We start from the raw sequence: 23,400 nt of genomic DNA, 5'->3' as shown, positions 1-23,400 counted from the left end.
TGTGTGCAGTATATATGCATTATATCTGTAGCATGTACAGTACGTGTCCTGTGTTAGGTACATGAGGTATGGTATACATACAAATGATGCATGTAGTATGTATGTATCACATGTTGTGTGTGCACTTTGCAGCACATGCCTATGTTACATGTATGCTGTGTGGTACACACCCATGTGTGTCATGTTTAGCACATGTGAGGAATGTTCACATGTATATGGTAGGGCACACACATGCCAATGTCCCCCTTGATCTGATGAGGTTACAATTTTAATGCTGAACCTGGGGCAGCCATGCATATTCTGTGTAGCTATAAGCCAGTGCAGGCTATCCGGCTTCAAGTGAGTTCTGGGAGGGTGGACTCCAGGGGCTGGCCCTGGGTCTGGGAACCTCTCGCTCTTGATGGGGTGCAGGACGGGACTGATCGTTGCTCCATACGCCTCTCTTGGAAGGTGGAGAGGAGTGGGAAGGAGGGGAGGCACAGGTGCTGATGCTCCCAGAAATGCACCAGAGACTGTAAATTAGCAACTTATTTCTGTGGCCAGAAAATTCTGCTGAGGAACATACTCCACAAATGTGGGGTTCCAGGGTTCTGCTGTCTTCTTGTTCTGTGAACTCCCAAGAACTGACTTTACCTGCACATCTAAGATAGTCATTACTGCAAGAGTGAGAGAGGGGGGTAGGAAGTGGGCAGCAAGAGGTCTCCCCGGGCGTGCGGCCACTTCACACTCACCCACACCTGTCAAGCCACAGAAAGAAATAGAGCCATAAAAACACATGCAGTTGCTCTGGGGAAAAGAGGAAACTCAGCAAACAATGGTCTTCTTATGCCTCTTGCCAAGGTCTGCCCTGAGGTGAGAAGCAAGAAATCTGAGAAGAGGAATAACCTTCAGCTACCAGAAGAGGAAGTTTGTAGACACATCCAGTGCTGATCACTGCAACTCCACAGAGAGAGAGACATCTGAGAGGTGCCTAGTAGGGCTTTTCTGGACATGTGGCACCTCCTTGTGTCTCCTCAGGGCCTTCTGTTGTAATCAGGGTCTCTAAGGAACAAGATGGAGGTAGGTCCCTCTTAGGGAGAGGAGAGTGTCGGGAGCAGATGCCTACTCTGGGCTGAATGGAGGACTGGATAAACAGAAGGAAGGGAGGAAGGAAGAGAACACCAGCTCCTGTGAGGTTTGTGAACTTGTAACAAACGAGAGAACCTTTATTGAGCATTTTCTTCTATCAGGTTGACATGGTGGGCACGTTTGTAAGAACCATGTCTTGATTGTTAATTGATGGATGGCTGTGATGCCATCCCTGGACAGGTGGTCCTGGCTTCTATAAGAAAGCAGGCTGAACAAACCAGGGAGAGCAAGCCAGTGAGGAGCGCCCCTCCATGGCCTCTGCTTCAGTTCCTGCCCCCAGGTTCCTGCTGAGCTCCTGAGCACTTCCTTCCAAATGGACTGTGCCATAGAAGCGTCAGCCAAATAAAACCTCTCCTCCCAGCACATTGGCTTTGGTCAGGGCTTTATCATGGCAACAAAAATACAGATGAGGACAGACAGACAGATGGGCGAATGGACCAGACAGACAGACAGACAAACAGATAGAGAGACCAGCTTATCTCACTCCTAGACTCAAATACAGATTGGCTTATCACTGTTTGTGACCCACCCAGCCTCATGACCTCATGATCCAGCCTCAGCCTGTATCTCGGTCCCCCTCCCCCATACCCTCTTTACTGCTCACTGTGTTTAGCCTCAAAAATGCTAGCACCAACTTCTCATTAAGTGCTCTGTTTAAAATTAATTTTTAATTTAATTTTGGCTTTAGTTTTTTTTTTGAGACAAAGTGTGGGGCAGTGGTCAGTGCCACGAATTGGAAGAACTGGTAAGGCTGTAGCAAGTTCAGAACCCAAAAAAGCTCATAAGTTTCCTGTTCTGGAGCATTTGACCATAACTCCCCAGTTAGAGGACCACAGCCACTAGTCAGGTTGGATAAAAATCTAGAGGTCTCCATGATAATGAGGTATCTAGATAGGCCAAGAGTGTTTAGAAAATGAGATTCCCTTCCTGGGCATCCTTCCTTGAGACAAGCTTTTCCTGTGTAGCACTGGATCATTTGGGACTCACTCTGTAGGCCATCATGCCCTCAAACTCAGAGATCTGCCTGCCTCTGCCTCCCCGGTGCTGGTTTAAATATGTGTAGCACCATGCCTAACACATTAATTCTTTTCTACGGAAAAATGATATGGTAAGAAAATAAACAGCTCCCCTTTAAAACGTGCTTCCTTCAGAGTGTACTCATTACTGCCTGGTGTGCAATAAGCTGAAAAATATTGGTTTTTGCATATTTTGTTAGTTTAATTTTTAAAAGACATTTATGTGTATGTGTATGTGTGTTGGTGGTCTCTTGTAGCTATGCACACCATGTGCTGGCAGTACCCATTGAGGCCTGAAGAAGGCCTTAGATTCTCTGAAACTGCAGTTGCAGATGGTTGCGAGCTACCATGTAGAAGCTGGGAACAACATGCAGTTCCTCTGGAAGAGCAGCCAGTGCTCTTAATCACTGAGCCATCTCTGCAGCTCCAATTGTGTCTATTTCCTTTGTCGTAGTTGTGTAAAGTAGGACATAGACCTGAGCCCCATTACTGAATCTTGCCCAGAATTAAAGGTTCTCAGCTTCCTTTATTTTATTTTAACGGGTGGAGGTCTCAGGATGAGCCTTTAGCTCCGTGACTGAGTACTTGGCTGGCACATGTGAGATTCTGAGTTCAATTCTCAGATCTGCAGGAGTCGGAATCTCTGAGACGCACATACAAGGAGACCAGGGTTCCCCAGCTCTGTCTCTATCTCAGTAGATGACAGGACACATAGAGCTGACTCAGCTCATTTTCCTAGTAAGAGTTAGATTTACAAGGCTCTGTGATCCTTCCCCAGGATTTTCTGGAATTTATTTCTTACCTGGGTCAATGCTCACATGAACTTTAAACATGAGATCATGTCCAGCTTTCGTAATTCCACACCAATAAATGCCAGCATCGCTCATCCTCAGGTCCTCCATGGTCACTGTGAAGATGAAGTTTGTCTGGTCGTCCCTGATGGACACACGGTTCTTCTTCACCAACTGCTTTTATGCATTGGTTTCAATAAGAATCTCACAGGAACTCCTCTCAGCTCCTCGGCACCAGTACTTCCTGAAATCCAGCCACCATGAGGCATATTGGAGTTGAACATAAGCACGTTTACAATTCAGGAAAACAATTTAAATTTTAGGGCGTCACCTTCTCTTCTCCCTGTTATGACTAGCCTCCCCTCCTCTTCATCTTCTTAGGTTGTTTATTTTTTTTGAAAGTATATTTGTTTATCTTTATTTGCATGAGGGTTTGTGCCCTCGTGCATGTTACTGTACCTGGCAGTGCTCAGACAGGGCCAGAGAGGAAGTTGGATCCCCTAGAGATGGAGATAGAGGCCACTGGGAGCTTCTATGTGGTACAAACCTGGATGAGAAGCCAGTGCTTGTGACTGTCAAATCATCTCTCCAGCTCTTACTTGATTTTTGAGATACAGTCGTATGTCATATAAGATCACCTAGAATTTACCATGTAGTTGAGGATGAAACTCCAGATTCTCTTGCCTCTACATCAAGTGTGTTGGGATTGCAAGCATGTGCTTGTATGAAAATTTCTTAAGTCAGAGCCAAAGGCCTAAGCCAGAAAGGAAATAGTGCCTAATTTGCTACATTGCAATTAAAAGCTTTTCATCAAAAGGTATATCTCCTTCTATATATCTCTGTGTATATGTCTATCTGTATGAATGTATATATATATATATATATATATATATATATATACTCAGCCAATGGAGGTAGTTCAGTCAATAAAGGGCCCATTGAACCAGCATGAGGACCTGAGGAGGATCAGCAGGACTCACATAAATAGCAGGTCTTGGTGATGTGTGCTTGTGTTGTATTTCATAACAACAGCAGGAAGGGGGAGGGAGGAAGAAGACAAGAATGGGGAAGGAAGGTGAAGGGAAAAGACCTTCTAAAGTGTTTAACCACAGAAGGGAAAAATGATGTCTTGGGTGCTTACATAGCCAACCAGAGGGCAGCACAGGCTGGGTGCATGTTAGAACATCCACATATCAGTTGTGGGAACCTCAAAGGCACAATGTTAACTGGTAAAGCCACAAGACATAGAAATGAAGCAGGTTACTGGGTATGGTAGCACATGGCTGTAATCCCAGAACCAGGGAGGCAGAGGCAGGAGGATCAGGATTGGGGGTTGCAAACTAGCCTAGGCTGTATAGGGAGACCCTATTAATGACAAAGAAGGAAGAAGGAAGAACAGAGAAAAATGAGAGACAGACAGACAGACAGGCTGGGAGTGTGAGGTGCATCTCTGTGGCAAAGTGCTTGTTCTATGAATCATGCTTTGGGTTTATTCCCAAACACTGGGGGAAAATCTAAATAGGTCCTGGTATGACGATGCTGGTGAATTTCTGAGTTCAAGGCCAATCGGGTCTACATAGTGAATTCTGGACCAGATATCCATAGTGAGATTCTATGTGAAACAAAAAAAGTATAACTTTGTTTATATAACAATCAGACCCAGAGAAGCTAAAAAATACAGCTTTGGCAAGCACATGAGCATGTATGTGGCAAAGCCTTAAGCCAAGCAGATATAAGTGTTAGATTCAGGTTGTCACCGGGGTGGCTGGGAAGCGGGGATGTGACACCAGACAGGGAGACCGTCAGTATAGACCACATTCTAATACAGTATATGGAGGACACAGTGCATTGAGTATTTCTCATGGAAGGTGTTCGTATTTATTGGAAGAGCTGTCAAATTGTCCTCTAAATCTATGTTTCTACCCTTTAATGAGTGCCACCTTGGCCTTGGTTGGTGATTCTTCCTTCTGTTGTGGTGTAGGTGACCATTAAGTGCTCAGCCCTATATGACACCGCCATCCCACCCCAAGGCAGAGAGGGAGAGGAAAGAGTTCCACAGGCAGAGGTAGGGGAGGAGAGTGCCCTGAAATGCTGTGTTCTGAATGTGGCATTGTCTCCTGATCCTGAGGTCACTGCAGCCATGGTCACATGCCCAAGACCAAGTCAGCAAGGTCAGCTAGCAATCAGTCAGGAGGCGCTAACTGTTCTCGGTGAGATACAAAATGAAAAAGAGAAATGGGAGAAGGGGGAGGAGACATGGAGGGGAGGAGGGGACACAGGCCTGAGGGAGTGGGAGGATGGGGACGCAGGTGGACAGGATAGAGTCATGTTGTACACAAATGTGAACTTACCAAAAAACAAGTAAAGGTGCTGTGTTATAATTCCATTTAATTAATTATAATTAATTTATTTAATATGAGTGTTGTCTGCATGTGCACCTGCGCACCAGAAGAGGGCATCAGTTCCTATTGTAGGTGGGTGGGAGCCACCATGTTTTTCCAGGGATTTGAACTCAGAACCTCTGGAAGAGCAGTCGGTGCTCTTAACCTCGGAGCCATCTATCCAGCCAGTATATGTAGGGCACATTCATTATGTGTTTGACACGTGCAGAGAATCTTCTAAAAGTCTCAGAGCATTGTCAAGAACACAGGTTTACTGGTTGTCCTTGGCCACCAGAGTGATGCATCCAGGGACAGGGTCTCCATGTCAACAGACTTCACTGGTTCTCATGACAGGGCCCAATGCTGTGTCACCAACAGCACCTCTGAGGCCTGTTCACCCACAGGACGGCACTGAGCATGCACAGGAACAGGGGCAACTCCAGAAACACCAGGATGCAGAAGTAGGGGCTGCTCAGAAGAGACCTGGAAGGGACATAGTCACAATGAGCTCCCTTCCCAGAAGGCAATGCTGCTGCCCTGTGCTATGTGCCTGTGTCCACACCAGGTCTGTGTACACAGAGATCTATGCAGGGACAAGGACAGGACTGCCTGAAAGGCCAGTATGATTAATACATAGGCCAATAATTAGCAGTGACATCAGGCCGGGCCTGCTCTCTCCAGACCAAACCCATGGGCCTCTAACCTCAGGGACTCTAACCAGGCAGGCACCTCCTCCCCAACCCACACCCAGATCTCTTCTAACTGGACTTCTCCCACTTTCTTCTGGGAGTCATTCATTCATTCATTCTATGTAGGCCTAGCTGAACCAAGATGGCCTTCAACTCACAGACATCCACCTGTCTTTGTCTCCCAAGTACTGAGTGTCTTGTGCTTCCACACCTGCTGCTTATTTATTTTACATAGATAATTGTGTGTGTGTGAGTGTGTGTGTGTGTGTGTGTTTGCACACGTGAATGTATGGAGGTGCACATGCGTGTGCGTCAATGTAGAGGTCAGAGGACAACCTCGGTCATTCCTCAAGAGCTACTACTCTGCGTTGGTCCTGAGACAGGTCTCACTATGTAGTCCAGGCTAGAATGGAATTCACTGTGTAGTCCAGTCTGGTCCTAAAGTCATAGAGCTTGACCTGCCTCTGCCTCCCACGTGCTGGGTTTAAAGGTGTGAGCTACCACACCTGGCCCATCTGTCTTGTTTTCTGACAGGATCCCTCACTAGCCTGAAGCTTGCCAAGTAGGCTGTGTAGCCAGTGAGTCTCAGGCATCCTCCTGTCTCTACCTGGACAACTCTGGTCCTTCAAGTATGTGCCGCCATGCCTGACTTTCCCTGTAGGTGATATGGCTCAAACTCAGATGTACTCAGAGGGGCAGAACCATCTCCGCACAGCCATTTCTACAGGCTCTGGGTGTGTTTGGCATGGTTTCTCTAGGTTCTTGTGAGTGTGCGCAGAGTCCACAGCAGGTAGCCATGAGAGGCCAGCACATTTTGGAATTCTAGAGCCCAGGTTTTGCCAGAAAATTCACAACTGCCAGGAGAGAAACTAACAAGAGGTAAATTATGGTTAGCTCCATTTGGCCCTACAGGTGCTGGGGCTACTGGGGGATAAAAGGTTTAGCAAGTTTTTAAATATTTATGACCAACAAGTGGGTCTGTATCTGAGTGTTATTTTGTGTCCTTATTTTTAGATGAGCAACTGGTACTCACAAGACCCTCCAGGTTAGCCTGAGCTTGGGAATGCAGGAGGGGCATACAAGAGGGAGAGCCAAACCCTTCTACATCTGCTCTCAGTATGACCCCTCCTCCCCAATCCAAAGGCCTCAGGGATATTGTTTTCTCACCTAGGCTGTGGGCTGGGAGCAGTAATTGTGTCATTTGTGGTCATGCTGGGCTGAGGGTCAACCGGTGAGGATGTGATAGGCTCCAGAATCTTTGTACTGCTCCCAGGGCTCGAACCTGTGATTGGAGCAAAGAATGGGAACACAAGGCTATTCCAGTGACCTCCACACTGTCTCCTACCCACAGGAAGCTCTGTCACTTGCTTCACACAGCACCCTGGGCCATGTGAACAGCTGTCTTATAGCCTATCGGCCCCATGGTCACACCAATGCCTGGTCAGGGATTCCCTTCCCACCCCATTTCAGGGTGCACAGTGTCTGGCCTGCACTTGTAAACATGGAGACAGTCTTCTTATAGAGGAGAGCATAAGTGTCAGTGACAAGATATTTGGTAAGTGCCACATCCCATTCAACCTCAACCACACCATTTGCCTCCATGTCTGCCATCCTTCTGGGGACAAATAGGGTAGTGGGACTCCTTGTCTGCCTGGCCCACTCATTCCCAGTGTAATCGAGAAAGGTGACTAGGCAGGGTTCTCTGAGGAATGAACAGATGGAAAGTTCTAGAAAGGCACATGCTTGCAAGGCCCTGGGGAGAGTGGCCTCTACTGCAGAGAGCTAGCAATTCAGTGGGATTTTCATTCCCAGGCTTCAGCATGAATCCACAGAGGAAGTTGCAGGGAAACATAAGGATGAAATAAAAATTGAGAACTAGGAGCTGGGTGTGGTGATGTATGCTTGCAATCCTAGTTCTGGAGTGGCAGAGACAAGGAGAGCAGGCATTCAAGATGAACAGAGTGAGATTGTGGTTAACCTGGTCTACTTGAGATCCTCTCTCAAATAACTATGATGATGATGAAGATGGAGAAGGAGAAGAAGGAAAAAAGGAGAAAGATGAAGAACAACAAGAATAGGACGAACAAGAAGATGTGATGATAAAAACTGGGATTATCAGGGGCATTTGACCCCTTCCTTCAGTCCCTCTAACCACACCTGCCCTTAACAGATGGTCTAATTTGGGTCTAAGATCAAGGAAAGCCCCATAATCTGAGAATGAACTATAGACATGGAGAATATTGGCGACTAAAGTAGCTGAAAGCCTGTCTTCCATCCAGCAAGGGGAACCTGGAGGAATCCTCTGAGTTTCTCCCAGCAGGAAATTGTAGCTGGGAAAGGCGGACACGGGGGAGCTTTGAGGTGTTGAGGGGGTTCCTCAGGGTGCTGAGATGCCCTATACACTGTCTAGGCTCCTCCTTCTCTGTCTGGCGGTGTCTCGGAAGTCACAGAACCAGTGATGAAGCTGGTACCCCAAGAATCCCGATGGAAGGGAACTATCCACTCAGTCGCAGATCACAGGCACTTTGAGAGAGGGGAGTTGATGTGCAGGGGTTCTGTTCCCATATGGAGATTGGGGACAGGATCATATGAGACCTGAGAAGGAGGACTTGTGTCTTATCAGGCAGGAAATCACAAAGAGCAGGCAATTCAGAGCCTGTCTCTAGAAAGTTTCACACCTGAAACTGTCCCACAGTGGACACAGAGAATCCCCAACAGGGACTGATAAGAGGACTCAGTAGGTCCTTGTTTGCCAAGCCTGATGACTTGAGTTTGACCCACAAGGTGGTAATAAAAAACTAACACCCCGAAGTTCTCCTTTGACTCTCACACAGCATGGACCAGGCCTTACTCACAGACAAATAGACAGATAAATACACAAACAAGCAAACAAATAAATAAAATAGTAAAATGCCATCTAAGAACACAGGTTCGCCACTGTGTCTGTGTGCACAGACAATCATGTACTGGTATACACACACACTGTCAAACATACCACACATGTTCTCACAGAAGCAAGTGTGGACACACACTCCCTGTACTGGATCACTAACTCTCCCAAGTCGTCATGCTAAGCATCATGGCTTCCTTCTTCCATGAGGGATTGACAGCCCTGGACTCAGGCTGCCCTGGCATGAAGGAGGCTTACTTGGGACCACAGACAACTCAACCTTGAAGAACTTATCAATCCCCAAGGAGTCATCGGTAAATGGTGTATCCACCCCACACATGTAGGTCCCTGTATCCTCCAGGGTGAGTTTCTGAAAGATCACTGTGAAGATGAGGCTGTCTGGATGGTCCCTGATGGACACTCGGCCATTCCTAGCTTATTCTGAAACTCCAGTCTTGATAATATTTTTGCACAGTAGAACAAGTGACCGTTTGCACCAGTATTTTTCATTCATCTTGTATTTCTCCTCATACTGACACCACACGACCAGGGACTCCCCCACAGTGCGTGTCACACTGCTGGGGCCGCGCAGAGGGACACAGCCTGGAAGACACAAACCTCATAGCTGGATGAGGAGGAAGGCCTCCCTTGAGTCAGGTCATAGAAAACCCTCAGGTCTTGACGCAACAGTGAGAAAGGAGAGAGGCTTTGTCAGAACAGGAGTCAGCACGGAGGTTATGGAGAGATTGTAAGATAAATAGAGATTATGTGGTTATGGCCCTGACAGTCACAGGTAACCCTCTCTGTGGGTCCTGATTCTGTCTCACGTGTGGTAGACATGACCATATGGTGCACAGAATCCTGGCAGCACTGTTGAATCAGATGCTGACTGCCCCCAGCCCCATTCCACCCCATCCCCCAACCCACCCTCCTGCCTTTTCTCTAGGTCAGTCTGCTTGTGGTGGCTGCTCCCTTGACCTGGAAAGGCCCTGTCAGGCTTACAGCAGGAGCTTCCATTTTCAACGATGGACCTGACACACCTGCCCCGTGCTCACCTGGGACCCGAGAGAGGAGCAGAGCTGAAGGCAGCCACAATCCTATTCCTCTGGGGATCATTTCTTCAGCTCAGTTGTCACCTGCACCCTCGCCAGAGCCTAGAGGGACAAAGGGGCAGTCTCCTTCTACACAGTAGAATGTCTTCTTGCCTAGATCTCCTTTCTGTCCTGAGCTTCCTCGGCCCTGGCTCCCATGAGAAGCTCCAGATGAAAGGTATATGGAGGGCTCTATAGATGTTCCAGTCCTCAGAGGCTGTGGTTCCTGCCAAGCCCAGCAAGTAGAGACTCCCATGGCTGTGGTTTGAGGATGCCCTCTGTCCCTGAGGGCTTCAACCTCCTGCCTGAAGGCCTGGGGGAACATTTCCTTTTTCGGTCAGGTGGTCCACCCTCTCTGAGTAGCCACTTCCTGAGTGGTTTAGAAAGCTGCCCTTCTCTTCCTCTAGCTTTGTGATCACAGAGAAACCTCCTCCTTTCAAAATTCAGATTTCAGGGTATCTGAGTCTACGGGGTCTTCAACACTATCTCTGCGTTCACCCTGCTGGTCAAGCTCATGCTATGATGTGAATCCTGGGTCCCCTGCAGTGTTTCACCCCTTGTCAGACCCTCGTGTGTCCCCTGCAGTGTTTGACCCCTTCTGAGCCCTGCTGATGCATGTGGAAGCCTTTTGATCCTAACAAAGGAACGCCCTGGCCGGGTAGGAACACACCTGGATATACACCTAGGCGCTGGTCCATTCATTCCTGTCTTTTGCTCTCTGTCTTTGTTCCTGGGATTTAGGCTGGTCTTGCTGTATTTCTCCTCAGGAAGTTTGGGGCACATATTCATTCTTTTGTTACTGTAGCCTTAAACTGGGTTTTCCCACTGTGCTTCCTAGATTTTTCTGCGTAGTCAACTTGGGGTATATATTCGGTGGATAAAGCTACAGAATTGGCATTCTTTCTTAACAGGAATGACCCGGTTATGTGTGTTTTTCAATCACGCAGGCTTATGCCTGGATCTCGGTGGCCTGTCAGTGCGGGCATCGACACACCTGTAGGTCACAGCTTTTTATTCTCCTATCAGGTTGCCATCTTATTCTGTTTGGTTTGCTATTTGTCTGTGGCAGCATCTCTAGCCCAGGCTGGCCTCTATTTAGCTAAGGATGTCCTGCCCCCACTTCCTGAGTCCAGAAATTATAGGTGTGTGTCACCACAGCCCAATCATGGTGTGCTCGAGATGGAGCCCAGGGCTTCCAACGTGCTAGGCAGGCAGAGTGCCGACTAAGACACATCTTTGGCCCTGATGATTTGAGAAAGTGTCTCACACTTCCAACCAAGCTGCACTGCAATTCACTATTTAGCTCGAGCTAACCTTGAACTCACAGAAATCTTCGTTCCTTTCGGTGCCAGAAGTAGATGAGAGCCACTGTGCATGACAGCTGTCTTTCTGTGTCTCCTGGCCCCATGTCTAGACATGGACATGATTTCTGGTAGGTTTTATGTGGAAGAATGGAAGAATGACCTCAGATCTCTCCTTTCAGGTGCCTCAGTTTCCCAGTGCTGGCCGTCCACTTCTCTTTCTTGTTGGGGAAGAAGGGATGAGAGTGAGTACTGAACCCCGTTGACCCACCTGACCACAGAGTCACCTGCTCACCTCTGATCTACAGGAATATCTCCAGGCCGTGGTGACATTTTTGGGGTAAATTTATACTTTCAGTTCCCTGAATTGGGACTCAACTCTGTGTATCTACTCTTATTCCACTCACATCTGGTCCCTAATAACACAGAATGCAGATGGCCTCCCTACTAAAACAGAATGCAGTTCTCCTAGTAACCCAAATGCAGATGTTCTTCCACTATATCATTTTCCTGCCTCTCAGTGATTTATCTTCAGGGTTTCTGCCTGCACTCGTCTGTGTCCACTCTTTCTTTATGCTCTACAGAATATCAGATCAACAAGCGCAAAGGAACTGCTTCGTGTATTCACTGCAGGACTCTAAGGCAAGGTCACTGCTTCGTATCTGTCTTAGTCACACTGTACTTTTCCTGTGAAGAGACACCATGACCACAACAGCTAATATCAGAGAAAGAATGTACCCAGGGCTGGCTTACAGTTTCAGAGGCTTAGTCCATTTCCGTCATGGTGGGGAGCACGGTGGGGAGCATGGTGGCCAGGAAGGCAGGTGTGGTCCAGGATACACAGCTGAGTTTCATGATGTTCAAGCAGAGAGAGAAAGGCATAGAGAGGAGAAAGAGAGAAAGAAGGAGAGAGGAGAGAAGAGAGAGAAGAGAGGGGGAGGGGACAGAGGAGAGAGGAGCTGGAGAGAGTGGGAGGGGAAAGAGGACCGGGGGAGACAGACAGAGAGAGAGAGAGACAGACAGACAGACAGACAGACAGACAGACACACACACACACACACACACACACACACACACAGAGAGAGAGAGAGAGAGAGAGAGAGAGAGAGAGAGAGAGAGAGAGCGCTCACAAGTGATACAGGGCCTGGTGTGAGCTTTTTGAAAGCTCTAAGCCCACTACTACTAATGCACTTCCTCCAACAAACTCACAACCCTAGTCCTTCAAACCCTGTCGAACAGTTCCAGTCCCTGGTAGCAAAGCATTTGGATACATGAATGGGGCTAGGGGCAGTGTGGCATTTATCCCTTTGGGCAAACACTTCAGTGAGGACAAGGGGCTCAGAAGTATTGGTGATGATCGTTAGCTGTGCTCCCATTGTACCTCATGCTCATGTTAGGTCACTCTGCCAGGAGCCGCCTGGTCACATAAGCTTTAAGGCAGACCATTAAAAGTTATATAGAGTCATGAAGAGAGTTATAAACACACCGTTGTAATGGAACGTCCTATAGCATCTGGGCTACTTCCTGTGACCTACTCTGCCATCTCGAGCCCCAAGACCCGTGCAGGGAGGTGACATCTCAGGGAGCTCCAAGGGGGTGGGGAATGACTCAGTAGGTAAGGTGATTCCGGTGCAAAGTGATGACTTGAGTTCAGATCCACGTAAAGGTGGAGGCTGCCACATATATGTGATCTCTGCCCTCCTAGGTAAGACAAGACTCAGAAATGGGGGAATCAGGGATGCTCCTGAGACATTTAGCCTGATGCCTGTAGTAGAGAACAAGAGAGGCCCAGTTTCAAATAAGATGAGAGGTGAGGAGGGGCATTCGAGACTTTCCTCTGTGAGTCTGTGGCATACGCATGTCTCATGACACATGTGTGCCCCCAGGAGTGTTCTCCTTGCATCCTCAAACACACAAAGATGTAACTAAACAGAACAACAGAAAGAACAAAACAGAACAGAACAAACACAAAAATCCTCCAACCCTTCATGGCAAGAAGGTGAACACTCAGTCCCCGGCCTGGGAAGTCCTTCACAGCAGGAAGCAGATGTTCTGGGTCCTCTTCTCTCAAAGAGGATGGCAAGAGGTCCCAGAAGGACTCAGGCCCATTCAGATAGGACATGGCCTTTATCAGGACATGGAGGTATAAAGACCTCAGGCCTAGATTCTTCCCACCCCTCGGCTGGAAATGTCTGGTTCTGGCACTGTAAGGTAGGACACACAGCTCCTGAAGGACAGATTTGTCTCTGTTCATTTGCACAGACCTTCACATTCAGACACATATTGTACAACACACTGGTCATTGTCATGCACTGTACCCTGAATTCTTGCTAGGCTGGTTTGTTTCATGTCTTTTTCCAGGGCTGTGAAGGACAGTCCTGTGTTTTGACAGTTCTGTGTCTGCTGGGATCATGGACTCATGATGGGACAGACAGGACAATCGGGAAGGTGGGATTGTACTGAGGTCCTTGTGGTCCCTTCTAAGTCCATTTTCATGAATCCCACAGCACTTGTGCCTGTGTCATCTGGAGTGAAATCTGCCTGAGTTTCCTGTGAATGGGAGGTTCAAGAAACAATCCTGACTGATTCGTGGACAAGGTCCTCTTCCCACCTCGGCGCATGCTAATCCTCCAGGGCTAAGCAATATGGGGAACACAGCAGAATTGGTCCGGCCTTTGAAGCATAAAGATTTCTGAGGTATTTCATGTGGTATGTACAGTGTGTACAGTGTCGAGTTCATAATTACTTATGAAGTGCACAGTGTATATGCATTATATCTGTAGCATGTACAGTATGTGTCCTGTGATAGGTATATGAGGTATGGTATACATAGAAATGATGTGTGTAGTATATAAGTATCACATGTAGTGTGTGCACTATGCAACACATACATGTGTTACATGTATGTTGTGTGATATATACAGGTATGTGGCATGTTTAGCACATGTGAGGAATGTTCACATTTATATGGTAGTGCACACACATGCCAATGATCTCCTTGTTCCTGATGAGGTTACAATTGTAATGCTGTACCTTGGGCAGACATACCTATTCTGTGTATCTATAAGACAGTGTAGGCCAGCCTGCTTCAAGTGAGTTCTGGGAGGGTGGACTCCAGTGACTGGTCCTGGGTCTGGGAGCCTCTCCCTCCTGATAGAGTGCAGGATTGAACTGATCCTTTATCCATATGCCTCTCTTGGAAAGTGGAGAGGAGTGGGAAGGATGGGAGGCATGGGTACTGATCCTCTGAGAAATGCACCAGAGACTGTAAAAATTAGCAACTTATTTCTGTGGCCAGCAAAAGTCTGCTGAGGTACATACTCCACAAAGTTGGGGTTCCAGGCTTCTGCTGTCTTCTTGTTCTGTGAACTCCCAAGAACTGACTTCCTCTGCACATCTAAGACAGTCATTACTGAAGAGTGAGAGAGAGTGGGGTAGGAAGTGGACAACAAGAGGTCTCTGCAAACGTAGGGTCACTTCACACTCACCCACACCTGTCAGGCCACAGAAAGAAACAGCCACAGAAACACGTCCTGTCAGGCCACAGAAAGAAACAGCCACAGAAACACGTCCAGTTGCTATGGGAAGAGAGGAAACTCAGAAGACAATGGTCTTCTTATGCCTCTTGCCAAGCTCTGCCCTGAGGTGAGAAGTAAGAGATCCAAAAAGAGAATAACCTTCAGCTACCTGAAGAGGAAATTTGTAGACACATCCAGTACTGATCCCTGCAATTCCACAGGGAGAGAAACATCTGGGAGGTGCCTAATAGGACTTTTCTGGACATGTGGCGTCTCCTTGTGTCTCCTCAGGGACTCTGTTGTAATCAGGGTCTCTAAGGAACAAGATGGAGGTAGGTCCCTTTTAGGGAGAGGAGAGAGTGTCGGGAGCAGATGCCTAATCTGGGCTCAATGTCAGACTAGATAAACGGAAGGAAGGGAGCAAGGATGGGAACACCAGCTCTTATCCATCTCTGCCCTCTACAGTGGAGGCAATGTGAATAGACACCTCACAGCCCCCACCTTGCCTTTCCAGCACGGTGCACTGAATCCCTTCAAACCATGAGCCAAAATAAAACTGTCCCTCCTTAAGTGGCCTTTCTCTTATTATTTATCACAGTAATGAGAAAAAAAGAACTAACAGGCAGTCTCTGGAAAGAGGAGGGAATTCTGGCATTGATGGTACAGGCTTTAATCTTAATGCTGTTGGAGGCAGAGGCACGTGGATCTCTGTGGGTTTGAGGCCAACCTGATCTACAAAGTAAGTTCCGAAATGGCCGAGAATACACACAGTTACCTTATATTGAAAAGCAAAATAAAGCAAAACAAACAACAATAAAAACAACAATAAAACCCACCAGAACACACACAAAAAATAGAAAAAAGAGAGAAAAAAAACATAAACAGACACACAGGCTGTCGGTGATTTCATAGGTTGTACTGCACTTGTAAGGTCTGTCAACTGGTAACAAACTAGAGAACCTTGGAAGAACCTTTATTGAGCACTTTCTTCTCTGAAGTTGACATGGCAGGCACGTTCATAAGGACCATTTCCTGATTGTGAATTGATGGAAGGGTGTGATGCCATCCCTGGACAGGTGGTCCTGGCTTCTATAAGAAAGCAGGCTGAACAAACCAGGGAGAGCAAGCCAGTGAGCAGAACCCCTCCATGGGCTCTGCTTCAGCTCCTGCCCCCAGGTTCCTGCTGAGCTCCTGAGCACTTCCTTCAAAATGGACTGTGCCATAGAAGCATCAGCCAAATAAAACCTCTCCTCCCAGCATGCTGACTTTGGTCAGGGTTTTATCCCAGCAACAAAAATACAGACTAGGACAGCCAGCCAGATGGGTACATGGACCAGACATTCAGACAGATCAGCTTGTCTCAAACTTGGATTAAAACACTGGCTTATCACTGTTTGTGACCCACCCAGCCTCTTGACCTCATGATCCAGCCTCGGCCTGTATCTCGGTCTCTCCCCCACATACTCTTCACTGCTCACTGTGTTTAGCCTCAAACATGCAAGCACCAACTTCTCATTGCATGCTCCATTTAAAATTAATTTTTAATTTAATTTTGGCTTTAGTTTTTCGAGACAGAATATGGGGCAGTGGACGGTGTCACCGGAAAGAACTGGAAAGGCTGTAGCAAGTTCAGAATCAAAATAAATCTCATAATTGAGAACACTGGGGGGTTTGAACTAGACCTGATCAGTTTCCTGTCCTGGAGCATGTGACCATGACATCCCACTAAGACAACCACAACAAGCAGTCAGGTAGGGTAAAAACCTGAAGGTCTCCATGGAAACAAGGTATCTACATAGACCCAGAGCATTTAGCCAATGAGATTCCCTTCCTTGAGACAGGATCATTTGGGACTCAATTTGTAGACCAGCCTCAAACTCAGAGATCTGCCTGCCTCTGCCTCCCTGGGTTTAACATGTGCAGCACCATGCCTAACACATTAATTCTTTTCTAAGGAAAGGTGATGTGCACAGGAAAGAAACAGCTCCCCTTTAGAATGTGCATCCTTCAGAGTGTACTCACTACTGCCTGGTGTGCAGTATGCTGAAAAACTTTGGCTTTGCATATTTTGTCTAGTTTAATTTTTAAGAGGCATTTATGTATACGTGTATGGGTGGTCTCTTGTAGCTATGCACACCATGTATTTGCAGTGCCCATTGTGACCCAAAGAGTGCCTCAGATTCCCTGGAACTGGAGTTGCAGATGGTTGACGAGCTACCATGTAGATGCAGGGAACAAAATGCAGTTCCTCTGGAAGAGCAGCCAGTGCTCTTAATCACTGAGCCATCTCTCCAGCTCCAATTTTGTCTATTTCCTTTGTCGTAATTGTTTAAAGCAGGACATAGACCATAGACCTGAGCCTTATTACTGAATCTTGTCCAGAACTAAAGGTTCTGCAGCTTCCTTTATTTTATTTTAACTAGGGGAGGCCTCAGGATGAGACTCTAGCCTCATGATTGAGTACTTGGCTGGCACATGTGAGATTCTGAGTTCAATTCTCAGATCTGCAGGAGTCAGAATATCTGAGATGCACATACAAAGAGACAAGGCTTCCCCAGCTCTGTCCCTCTCTCAGTAGATAACAGGACACATAGAGCTGACTCAGATTATTTCTTTCTAGTAAAAGTTAGTTTTAAAGGACTCCCTGATCCTTCCCCCAAGATTTTCTGGAATTTTGTTCTTACCTGGGTCAATGCTCACCCAAACTTTAAACAAGTGATCATATCCAACTCTCATAATTCCACACCAGTAAATGTCAGCATCGCTCATCCTCAGGTCCTCCATGGTCACGGTGAAGATGAAGTGTGTCTGGTTGTCCCTGATGGACACATGGTTCTTCTTCACCAACCACTCTGATGCATCGGTTTCAATAAGAATCACACAGGTTCTCCAACCAGATCCTCGGCACCAGTACTTCCTGTAATCCTTCCAGCATGAGGCATATTGGCACTGCACTGTCAGGGAGCCCTGTTCATGACTTCTCACCTCCTTTGGACCAGTGACTGGATCCTGAGCAGTGGAGCAGCCTGGAAAACACAAAATCACAGATCACTGATCTCCTACTCCCTGTGTGGGTTAAGACCCCCGACCCTCAGTCAGTTTCAAGATGCCCCTGAGTAGGACACTGAGATGCAAATTGATGCCAAAGCAAGAGGTTTATTTTCTGGTGCACTGGGATCGACCCTCAATTAGTCCCTCAAGGCAAGTGACTAGAAGGTGAACCCCAATGGCTATAGCAAGCATTTTTTATGCTTTTAGGGGTTTAGGTTACATCAGCAAGGTTAAAGTTTAAACTTATTGGCAAAGCCTATTGATCTTTAAATCTCTTGGCTAGCAAACATGGGTAGATCATCACATGCATTTAAATTTATCTGGAACTTTATAGGAGGTTAGGTGAGTATCAGCCAGTACATTCCAAGAATTGTGGATGGAGAAAGGAAATTGGCCTGGCCTTGACCTGAGCACCGTGGGTGTGAGGCTGGTGAAAGCCCCTAGAGTCCTTCAGTGGAACTCTACTCTGCCAAGTAGAGTTCATGAGCTGAGTAATAACTTGTGAAGGACTTCCTTTTCCCAAAACAGATCACCATGATTTTCCTACTGGCTGAAGGTTCAAAATAAAAGAAAGAAAGGAAGAAAAGAAAAGGGATAAATGGCTGAAGACCCCAAATATAGCTCTCAGAAGATAAAATGGTGACAATAACCATTTATGGCTGGAGTGGAGGAAGTATCAGAAGGCCATGTCCATTGTACAGGATTCTATCTTCCTTTTTGTACCCATCACCCTCAGGAGGGTCATCTGAAGAAGCCACATCCCATGGCCACACAGAAGCTACTTTTGGTAGTCTTGGCAGTCACTGGGATGAAGCCTTGGAGGTTGACCACAATGACACCAACCATTCAGATTTCCCTACGGTGCAGAGTCCACAGCACACAGACCCTCTGCTGTCCTTCAGATCCATGGAATCTGAGTCCAGAGCTGCTGGTAAGGACTGAGGATGAAGCACCATTGGTGCGGTGCTGACACAGCGTGCACAAGCAGCATCTATCAAATACCCGCTGTAAACAAAATGATACAGGAGTCTCTGGACAGATGGTTCAGTGGTCAGAGCACTGCCTGTTCTTCCAGGGGTCCTGAGTTCAATTCCCAGCACTGACATTGTCACAACCATCTGAAATACTATCTGATGCCTTCTTCTGCTATTCATCAAAACAAAGAACTCACATATATAAAATACATAAGTAAATAAATAAATCTTTAAGGAAAACTGTAGAGGTTGGAAAGATGGCCTAGTTGTGAAGAGCACTGACTGCTCTTTCAGGGATAATGAGTTCAATTCCCATAAACCACATGGTGGCTCACAACCCTCTGTTATGGGATCTGAAACCCTCTTCTCTTGTGTATGAAGACAGCTACACTACATAAATATACTGTAGATGTAATATATATGCATATATATATATAATTAAACAAGAAGGAAAACTATAAAGGAAGTTCTTTAGGCTATTGACTTGAACACCAACACCACCAAGAACCAAGTATGGCCCTAGTGCTACAGGTAAGAAAACAAAAATTGCTGAATGTACTTATTTTACACCAAAAGGACTCCACCAACAGCATGGAGAGTCAGTCTGCAGTGTGGGAGAAAATCTTGTCAGACATTGTGTCTGACAGTTGGATAGCCAGGTGAGGTGGGTTGGGGGTATTTGTAACCCTAAAGGCAGGAGGGTTGTGCAGATCACTGGCCAGACAGACTGAACCTGTGAGGTCCAGGCACACTGGGACGCCATGTCTAAACAAACAAGGTGGAGAGTGATGAAGTTGCTAAGAACCAATCTGTGGCCTCCACATGTGTGTGTGCACCCATGTGTGCACCTGAAAGCACATGTATGCACACACAGAAAGGCAGACACACAAACATTTACACATCCATACACCACACAGACACATTTTTTCCTCAAAGAAACAAAAGTTAACCTCAAAGAAGCAGAGAACAGAACAGTGGTTATCAGCCTGGGCAGGGTATTAGGGAAGAAGGGAGAGGGCTGACTGCATAGAGGGAGAGGTGTTGGGACAGAGGTGTCTGCCATTTAATGAGAATGACAACTTCTAGAGTTGTATGAAACAGATAAAAACTATGGTTGACAATTGAATATTTCAAATTACCTCCTAGAGAAGATTTCACAGAAGTGACAAGTGGCTTTGATGAAAGCCCAGCCCCTGCTCTGATCCTTACATCCTGTACCAATGTGCAAATGCCCACTGCACCCCATCAGGTATTTTCCTCAAATTGTGGACCAGGCTGGCCTTGAACTCCGATGTCCGTGTACCTCTGCTTTCTGAGTGCTGGCATGAAAGGCATTCACCACCCCAGCCAGCCCCTGTACGTATTGATTACTGTGTCAATTATAAATCACAATGTAACTGGAGATGGAGCTGCACCCGTGAAATCCCAAGGCTCTGAGGGTGGAACCTGGAAGGTCACAAGTTCAGGGTCATCCTAAGCTGCTTATGCCAAACATAAAACTACACATAACTTTCTAAGAGAATTAGTTCGTCCACTCATTCATCGGGTTTTATGGAGGAGCTAGGGTTGAGAAACACACTATGGCAGGTGTGATTTTTGTTTTTGTTTTTTTGTTTTTTTTTTTAATTTGATTTTGGTTTTTCTTCAATACCCACAGAATCCCTGGGAGTTAGCAGCTGGTGAGTGAATCAGCCGGTTTTCCCTAAACCCGGGCACAACATGTGTGTCACCCTCACCACAGACATGGGAGCTTCTATAGCCCCTGCTACTTACCTGGGAGGAAGAGGAAGATCAGAGCAGAGAACTGCCACATGGTGTGGTCCCCTCTCCTGTCCTTGGAGGTGACAGATGCCAGCAGCCTGCAAGGACTTGAAGCTCAGCTTGAGTTTCCTTTAGGTCTCTCTCGTCCACTTCTCTCATCAACTTCCTTCACAGAACGTCTCAAATTTGCACACAGGAAGAAAGATGATGTCAGTCTTTGAGAAGACCAAGTCACGGCATGGGAGGTCCAGCCAGGTGAACAGGGACTTCCTCTACTGAATGGACGCAATGCTGGACCTCAGCGTGAAAGGCAGGTAGGGTTCACAAGGAGAGATGCAGAGAGACAAAAGATGGAATCCAGCAAACCCCTCACCCAGGAGGTTACTAAGTTGCAGGGGATTATGGGAGAGGAGAGCAACCAAAGACAGGGTGGCTGCAGTAGCAAGGGAGCACAAGGCAGCCTAGGATAAGCCCATGGCAGTAGCCTAGGTGAAGCCCAGGATGGCAAAGGATGTTGCTAAGGCTCAGCCTGGGGCAGCACTGCTAGAGACCTCAGAGCAGGGATCTCTCTGGCCAGGGGCATCTAGTACAGTGGCTACTCGGGCCACAGGCATTTGCTCAGAGCAAGAGGGAGGATATGGCTTTAAGTTGAGGTTTCCTGTAGTTCAAGCTGGCCTTGAACTTCTGATCTTCCTTTTTCCAACATCAAATGCTGTGGTTAAAGGCATTCCCCAGCATGCTCGGTTTTATGAGAATCTGGAGAGTGAAAGCACCACAAAGCTAGGCAAGTCCTCTACCCACCAAGCTGAATCCACAAACCCTTGCTCTGTTCCTGGAAGGCAGAGGTTTGCTGTGCAGCCCAGACTGGCTTCAAGCTCTCCCCGTCCCTTGTCAGCCTCCCAAGTTGTGGGAATCTGCAGTTGGCTTAAATCCAGAGGAAGAGTTGCAAGTGTGGATAGATGTAGGTATGGTGTGTCTCTGGTATCAAGGTTTTTATGGGAGGAAGTTTAGACACACACACACACACACACACACACACACACACACACATTAACACACACACAAAACCTCCATCCTCATACATGTACAAATTCCCACCACACAAAATTCCATTTACTGATAATCTTTTCCTTTTTGTGTGGTACTGGCGTCAAACCCAGGGTTCTGTGCATGGTAGACAAGCATGATGCCATTGAGCCACAACTCCAGTCTAAGGACGCCATTTAAAGTACATATAAGGGGCTGGAGGGACAGTTCAGTGGTTAAGAGCGTTTGCTTCTTCTTCCAGAAGACCCAAGTTCTAGTCCCAGCACACACACGAGGTAGCACAGAAATCACCTGTAGATCTAGGGATTTCAGAAGCTCTGATCTCACACACACATACCACTAAAAGAAAAAAAATGCAGGCTTAAGTCTTATATCATAGTTAAATAAGCATAAGGAGGTAGAGAGGTGGTTTATGGGTAAGAGTCACCTCTGACCTCATGAAGAACTGCATTTACATGCACATACTCACATACAGTCACATACATACATACATACACACACACACACACACACACACACACACACACACACACTAACTAAAATAAAGGACAAGGACTGGAGAGACAGCTCAGTGACTGAGTGCTTTCTGCTCTTTCAGAGGACCCAAGTTTGGCTCCAAATAACCACAGGAGATGGCTCAGCATCATCTGTGACTTCAGCTCTGGGAGCTCCATCACCTCATTTGGTTACCTGGGCACTGCACTCACCCCTGCATGTGTATGTGTGACACACACACACACACACACACACACACACACACACACACACACAGACACCCCCCCACAAACACAATTAAAATAAAATTAATGTTTTAAAAAATAAAAATAAATGTATATTGTATTCAAAATCATCTTTAACAAACATACAAACAAGTTTCAAAGAGGAAATCATTTATTGAAGAACATTTTATTCTTTACTTTAAATATTATTTATTGTGCGTGTGATGTGGGATGTGTTTGTGAGTGTGGGGTGCAGTGCAGCGTGCACATGGGAGTCAGAGGACAACTCATGGGAGTTGGTTCTCTCCTTCCATCCTAAGTCCTGGGCACTGACATCAGGTGACCATGCTTTCACCACCAGGCTGATCCATCCCACTGACCCTTAGAAGATATTTTCAAAGTCCCAAGTCATTGTGCTTACAGACCATGCTCCTAGATAAGGAAATTATCCTAACGGTGCATTGGACGCTCTGTGCTGCCTGGGTTTAATGTCCAATTGGCCCGAGCTAGAGTCACCTGAGGGAAGGAAACCTCAGCTGAGAAACAGCTCCATGCAGGCAGAGTGGTACAGACATTTGATGCCCACACTAGGGAGGCAGAGGCAGGGGGATCTTGTGAGTTCCAGGACAGCAAGCCACCAGGACTCCACACAGAGACAGACTTCCTGTTTCATTTCTGGGCTGGTGGCACTGGGTTCTATAAGAAAGCAGGCTGAGCAAGCCATGAGGAGCAGAACAGTAAGTGGCTGCCCTCCATGGCCTCTGCATCAGCTCCTGTCTCGGGGTTCCTGCCCTGTGTGTCTTCTGATTTGACTGCTTTTGATGCTGGACTGAGATATGGAAGAGACAACAGAATAAACCTTTTCTTCCCCAAGTTGCTTTTGGTTGTGGTTGGTGATTCTTCACAGCAACAGAATCCCTGCCTGAGACATGGGCTCGCACTCAAAGTCCCAACATGGGCTTTTCAATATACCTTTCCTTTTATAAAACTTTGTGCTGTTTTTCATGTGTGTGCGTGCGTGCATGCGTGCGTGTGTGTGTGTC

General features: G+C 46.9%; 1 protein-coding gene and 1 pseudogene across 2 annotated transcripts; both read right to left on the bottom strand.

Annotated features, from left to right (window-relative positions):
• Positions 1 to 5,622: 5,622 nt before the first annotated feature.
• Positions 5,623 to 10,107, bottom strand: CD300c-ps2 (CD300c molecule, pseudogene 2; annotated as a pseudogene). Its single transcript, XR_015632253.1, has 3 exons — positions 9,951 to 10,107; positions 9,154 to 9,498; positions 5,623 to 5,799 (listed from the first exon to the last, which is right to left on the bottom strand). The product of XR_015632253.1 is annotated as a CD300c molecule, pseudogene 2, transcript variant X2 (transcript).
• Positions 10,108 to 17,400: 7,293 nt separating this feature from the next.
• Positions 17,401 to 20,719, bottom strand: LOC148003177 (CMRF35-like molecule 3). The gene is made up of 2 exons (XM_087575060.1): positions 20,604 to 20,719; positions 17,401 to 17,831 (listed from the first exon to the last, which is right to left on the bottom strand). Exons 1-2 carry the CDS (start codon positions 20,641 to 20,643, stop codon positions 17,422 to 17,424), a joined length of 450 nt encoding a protein of 149 aa, XP_087431186.1. The 5' UTR covers positions 20,644 to 20,719; the 3' UTR covers positions 17,401 to 17,421.
• Between the last annotated feature and the right edge of the window lie 2,681 nt (positions 20,720 to 23,400).

Source organism: Rattus norvegicus, chromosome 10 (assembly GCF_021556685.1).
Source record: "Rattus norvegicus strain SHRSP/BbbUtx chromosome 10, alternate assembly SHRSP_T2T, whole genome shotgun sequence".
NCBI classification, from domain to species: Eukaryota; Metazoa; Chordata; class Mammalia; order Rodentia; family Muridae; genus Rattus; species Rattus norvegicus.
The sequence above is the reverse complement of the archived record's forward strand: the minus strand, read 5'-3'. Positions and strand labels throughout refer to the sequence as shown.

What these genes read in the sequence shown, in the direction of transcription:
- LOC148003177 (XM_087575060.1), bottom strand. Translation starts at nt 20,643, where the DNA reads ATGTGGCAGTTCTCTGCTCTGATCTTCCTCTTCCTCCCAG. An exon ending in GATCTTCCTCTTCCTCCCAG is followed by an intron (nt 17,832 to 20,603) that starts GTAAGTAGCAGG and finishes TGTGTTTTCCAG; the next exon opens with GCTGCTCCACTGCTCAGGAT.